Source organism: Athene cunicularia, assembly GCF_003259725.1.
Source record: "Athene cunicularia isolate RWA chromosome 28 unlocalized genomic scaffold, athCun1 chr28_part1, whole genome shotgun sequence".
Classification (NCBI taxonomy): Eukaryota; Metazoa; Chordata; class Aves; order Strigiformes; family Strigidae; genus Athene; species Athene cunicularia.
The window spans coordinates 139,456-145,410 of NW_020799139.1; the positions used below are offsets into that span (position 1 = coordinate 139,456).

The 5,955-nt window shown below is 39.5% G+C and overlaps 1 protein-coding gene across 1 annotated transcript in view; it reads left to right on the forward strand.

Annotated features, from left to right (window-relative positions):
* The window catches only part of UHRF1 (ubiquitin like with PHD and ring finger domains 1), a 10,557-nt gene extending 5,041 nt beyond the window's left edge, over positions 1-5,516 (forward strand). Inside the window, exons 8-15 of the mRNA XM_026865092.1 lie at positions 21-114; positions 968-1,074; positions 1,873-2,035; positions 2,138-2,275; positions 2,649-2,760; positions 2,881-3,038; positions 3,388-3,486; positions 4,154-5,516. Of these exons, the coding sequence (XP_026720893.1) occupies positions 21-114; positions 968-1,074; positions 1,873-2,035; positions 2,138-2,275; positions 2,649-2,760; positions 2,881-3,038; positions 3,388-3,486; positions 4,154-4,300 (1,018 nt within the window). The 3' untranslated portion in view covers positions 4,301-5,516. The remainder of the gene's footprint in view (positions 1-20; positions 115-967; positions 1,075-1,872; positions 2,036-2,137; positions 2,276-2,648; positions 2,761-2,880; positions 3,039-3,387; positions 3,487-4,153) is intronic.
* Positions 5,517-5,955: the final 439 nt, after the last annotated feature.

A 5,955-nucleotide genomic window follows, 5' to 3' on the forward strand; every position in this document is an offset into this window, starting at 1 on the left:
TTTTTTTTTTTTTTTTTTTTTTTTTTTCACAGGCCCCACGTAGCAGGTATACATGGCAGGAGTAATGATGGGGCCTATTCCTTGGTTCTGGCAGGAGGCTATGAAGATGACATAGTAAGTGAATCTTGATTATTTATGTCTGAGAACCAAACTAACTTGTTGTTAAAACAAAGACTCGGCCTTCATTATTTTTTACACTCTATATTCACTTGCCTACTTTCCCCATCTTGATGATACTTACGTTTTTCAGGAGAAAACTAGGCAAGGGAAAACTACAGTCAAGCAATATGTGCCAACCTGAAAAACAGGATTGCTTAAGTTTTTAATATCCCTATGACAGCTTTTAATCCAAGCATCCTTAGCTGCCTTTTCAGGGTCTCCACTGCATCCACAGTTTGAACAGTCTCACTGTTACATGCTGCCAGATCCTCCTGTGTCAGAGGAGTGTTCAGAACAAATCTAGGGACAGGACTCCTACTTCCGAATGTACCGTTTGGTTCTGCTGACGAGGCTGTACCAGGCTCTGCTGCTCATTCTTCTTGCAGTTCACCAGTGCATTTACTAGCCTGTACCCCCTTACCCTGAATGCCTGCTAGGACTTGGGTAGAACAGGTAGCTACAAATCTTAGTAGCTGTTCTAAGTCTTAACTCTGTCTTCAAGGTCAGGCACAGTGTAAATACTGAGGCACAAGTTATATTATCCTTATCTGGCACATGGATCCTGTGCAAGCGGCCGTGCTCCTGGAACTTAACTCTTTGTGCTGTTAAGGTGTGTGACAAGACACCACTTGTCACCCTGACTCTTCTCTCTTGACAATATCAGGATCATAGACTTGAGTCTGGGAGCTTAAACAGAGGAAGCAACTTTTCATTTTGAGAATACTGTATTAATACTTGATTAAAAGACTCTTCTGCTTCTATTGAATTATTTTTGTGAATGTGTCGAAACCATCCATATATGTTTCAGGATCATGGAAATTCCTTCACGTATACAGGGAGCGGAGGGCGTGATCTTTCTGGAAACAAACGCACAGCAGAGCAATCTTGTGATCAAAAACTCACCAATATGAACAGGTCAGCAACATTCGTGCTCCATTCCTGACCCGAGTAGCTGGCGATCTGTCAGCCTGAAAAATTGTTTGTCCTGTTTGTATCAAAAGAAACTGGCTAAGTGGAAAAACTATCAACACTAAGTTTCAGCTGTTGGTGCAGGCTGCACAATGGGAATGCTTCTCACAGTGCACTGTAAATGAAACAGAATTGTAAATGCTGTTGGTCTCACATATAATATTGACTGAAATGTAAGGAATGGAGTAGTAAACTAGTGTGGAAGTTTTCATACTCTCCTGAAGACCTTTCCAGCCACTGGTCACCCTGGGAGACCAGATCATCTGTAAATCTGAACTGTTACTCTTACAGATATGTGTGGACTTGAGTGGAGGAGGTGGTCTGTGCAATTACATTAGGGTGATGTCATGAATAATCAGCGTATTTAACATGTGGTCTGCAGTCAGGAGGCTTAATTACTATCTGCCAGAGTTCTTAGTGCTATACAAGATACTCTAAAGTCTTACTACTTCAGACCAACGAACAAAAGCCTGGCTCTGTTCTTTTTCCTTGGAAGAGATTCACAAGGGCTGTATCTGCAAAGAGGCAGTGGCTTCCATTTTTTTGGTAGCCACAGTGTGATGCCTGTATGCTGCTACTCTTTGTTTTCTACTTAACTGTATCCATGTGTTGCTCTGAGTAAAACTGTAGTTAAAATATTACTACTTAGTAGCTGGTTTACCATGCAAGCTTCGCTTTGCTTTGTCTGATTCTGAGGAGTTCTGCCTGGTAAATACATTAAGTTGACTGGGCTTTCTGTTACAGAGCTCTGGCTCTGAACTGCAGTGCCCCCATCAACGACAAGAATGGAGCTGAAGCCAAGGACTGGAGAGCTGGGAAGCCAGTCCGAGTGGTGAGGAACGTAAAAGGAGGCAAACACAGCAAATATGCTCCTGTAGAAGGGAACAGATATGATGGAATATATAAGGTAAGAAGGATCTGAATTTGCCTGCTGAATTGGGGAAAGATGATGTCGTTACGGCCAAGGAGTTTTTACAGTGTATGATGGGCTTGCATCTGACTTTTTTAGGTTGTGAAATACTGGCCTGAGACAGGGAAATCTGGATTTTTAGTATGGCGTTACTTACTTAGGAGGGATGATGAAGAACCTGCTCCTTGGACCAAAGAAGGGAAGGACAGGATGAAAAAACTTGGCCTAACAATGCAGGTACGCTGTTGGAACATCTTCGTGGTTCCCCTGGACAAGGAACTTGGTGGATAGCAGGAATTTTTTATTATATCTTTCTATTGAGGATGATCCTTGTGTAAAAATCAAGACAAGCCCCCTTAGACTGTGAGAGGGACACAAGTGCTTTCAGTCTTGTGGGTTGTTTGTTTTCTTCTTACATTGAGAAGCTGAATAGACTAAACTCACTGTCTTGTACAGAATTTCTGTAGTCTGAATAACTGCTTTGCAAGAGCGGAGATCTTTTGGTTAAGATAGAGAACTCCTGGAGTGGTTCTTCTGACCTGTAATAGCCTATGAGGCTGTGAACAGGCGTGTTTGCATTGGATGCTTTTTGTTTTGTGTTCTCCTGTAGTATCCTGAAGGGTATTTGGAAGCTGTTGCAAACAAAGATAAGGAAAAAGAAAATGATGGAAATGATGAGTTTGATACCCCAGGAAAAAGAAAGAGGAAAAGAAAATCAGCAGGTTTGTGGAGTAGGCAAGTGGATATAGAAAGCCTTGTAGGTTTTTGTGCATTTTACATAGTTACTCTTTTCTAGTTGCTTTTTGTTTGGTCATTTCCAGAGTTGCTGTGTTTTCTTTCAGGTGGGGAGGAAAAACTCATTAGCTCCCCTACAGAGACTCCAAAGAAAACTAAAGTTGAGCCATACAAGCTGACATCTCAGCAAAAATCTCTTATAAAAAGGGATGAAGCCAATGAAAAACTGTGGAATGAAGTACTAGAAGCTCTCAAAGATGGACCGGTATGTCTGGTGTCTGGCGCTTTTTTCCCCCCCCCAGTAATAAAGTGACAACTAATTACTTTGCTAGCCCTAGACACAAACCTGTCGGCTGCATGAAACAGCCTCAGACCTACAGTGGCTTTTTAGTGTAGACATCCATAGCATAATGCTAAAGCCTCCAGAGGTCAGTAAGAAGACAGTTACCAGAACTCGTTTACTGTGACTAGTTTTTTTCCTTGTTAATCTTTGTAGAAAAGCTTTCTATGACTAAAGCAATCCCTTGCACTTAATGTGGGGTCTTGTTGTTTTGGGTTTTTTTTTCCATATCTTTCTGAACGTGGTGGCAGTGATTCAAATGTTCTCTTTACAGAAATTTCTAAATAAAGTTGAAGAGGCCTTCTTGTGTATTTGCTGTCAGGAGGTTGTGTTTCGGCCAGTCACGACCGTATGCCAGCACAACGTGTGCAAGGTGAGTGGTTGATGTAACTTCTGTTGAGCCAAGCCTTGAGCTGACTTGTTTAGTGGTGAGAGAGCTGGAGGGGGGCTTGGTTGCTTTGGGGTTTTTTGCCAGTAGTTAGTCTTTTAGCATAAGGCAGGTTTATATTTTAAAACTTTATGATTTGATGAAAGTTCTCTGGCATAGAAAAGTCTGTGCTTTCAAAAAAGTTCTGCTGTTGTTTTGCTACTATCCAGTTCTTTTAAAAGATGACGAGAGCTTCTCTGCTGGCTCAGGTGATGTGGATGGATTCGAGAATGTTACAGAGCATACGGGGTTTTTGCTTTGTTTTTTTGAATTATGTGAAGTGTTTTTGCAGAAGCTCCAAAAGTCTTTTAATGGCTGCAGGGGAATTCTTCATCTTTAGAAATTTAATTGAATGTAGTATTTCTACCTAAATGCTATGTCCGTGACTCACGTGCTCTGCAGAGGTGCACGTGCTGTTGTGTGGAAGGAAGGCAGCTTTCTCTCCATCTGCCAGCCCTGCTCTCAGCCTTTCTCAGCTCCTGCCAACACCTGGGTGAACTACGATATAAAATGAATCTCGTTCTCTCCAGTGGGGGCTATGTAGAATAAGCAAAACTGCATGTCTCTTGTTCTTACCCAATGATTTTTTTTTTTTTTTTTTGTATTTCACCAGGATTGTTTGGATAGATCCTTCAAAGCTGATGTGTACAGTTGTCCAGCCTGCCGCTACGATCTTGGCAAAAATTACACTATGCAAGTGAATGAAACACTGCAGACCATCCTAACTCAGCTCTTTCCTGGATACGGCAATGGACGGTGATTCTGTAAAGCACTTCTAATTTTCTTTTGTTCAAACTTATTAATGGGTTTTTAATGGGCTTAATTTAAAAAAAAAAAAAGTAGTCTGTGTTCTCCCAGAAAAAGTTTAAAGTCTTCCTTGTTTTTAAAAAAACTATAAACTTCAAGGAATATCATTTTGTATGTTCGTGGGTTTTGTTTTTGTTTTAAATGTTGAACTTTGGTTTCTCCCCCCATCCCCCCAAACCTGCCATTTATCAGTGCAGATTTTTTTTTTTTTTTAAATGGACTTACAAAGTGCTTCCGGTAAGGCTGCTAATGAGTATGAAAGTTCTCAGAGTGCCCCCTCTTTTTTTATTATTTTTTTTTATTCCAGAAGATGGCTTGGTTGCTAGAACAATCTTCAGTGTTTGGGGATTTGGCCATAAAGGTAGACTTTTGCATCACCTTGGCAGCATTTTGATGCTCAATTTGTACAAGATGGTTCCTGGCTTTTTTTTTAAACCAGAAGAAGGTATTTGCTATTTTCTTTAAAGAACTGTGTTTTCTACATCTGACAAACCTATCAAAAGCCATTTTGTGCTAATTTTGTATATCAAAAAAAGCTGCTTGCGTATAGCCAAGTAGTCAGAGCAATATGAAGTACTACCTCAGTTGGACTTCTTTCTTATTACAGAACTATTTGTTCAGCCAGGTGCTGTCTTCTATCCAGAAATGCCATTGTGGAATATACTAAAGCCATTCTTAAGTGCCTTTTGTCCTTTTCTGAAAGACTGGGCTCTGAAACACCACATCTATGTATTTTTCATAAGCACTGAACTGTTTAAATTCGCCAACCGGATTTTATTTGGGTAAAATGTAACACTGTAGCTGTATATGATTAGTGTGAATTTGCAAACTTTTCAGGTTTCCTCCTAATGCTAGGTGTATTATGGTAACATGACTTTTTTTTTTCCTTTGTTTTGTTGCATTTCTACCTGGAAATGGAGAAAATAACCAATTCTGACTCTTTTTATGAAACATTTTGTGTATTGTATGCGACACTGAGAAGGCTTACTTTTGTGAATGGGTTGTGTTTTTCTAACATGACCAAAGTTTGCAGTTTAATACCTCAACAAGGCAGGGGATGTTTTTAATCACACTTTACTGCAGACAGACTGGAACAAATGTGCCTATTTTTGGTTTTCGTAACTCTTACCCTTCTTAAAATTATAATATTAATATGTTAGGAAAAAAAACCCAATAAAAACGTTTTATAGGTGTTTTGCTGAATTTGTCAATTTTTTGTACAATGTTCAAGTTGAATTTCTCAAAATAAATATCTTTTCAGATGAGAGTGGTGTTTTCCTTTAATTCTTATCTGAAGGAGGTTTCCAGACCTAATTGCTTGCGAAGGAATTTGTATTTGTGTTCCATTATGCTAAGCCTCTTATTTTCTAAGGCCCATTTTCATTGTAATTTTTCACTGCAAAGAAACTGGGAAATCACTAATTTGATATTCTTCAAAATATTTGCTTCTAGGCACTAGTGAAAGGCGTATGTTATGTTCAACTAAAAAAAAACAAGGATTCCCAAAATCTCTCTCTTCTGGGGGCATAACTTATGCTAAGAGTTCCACAGTACTAAAATCCAAATATCAACTGGCAATTGGAATTGTCTGCACATTTAATGAATAAA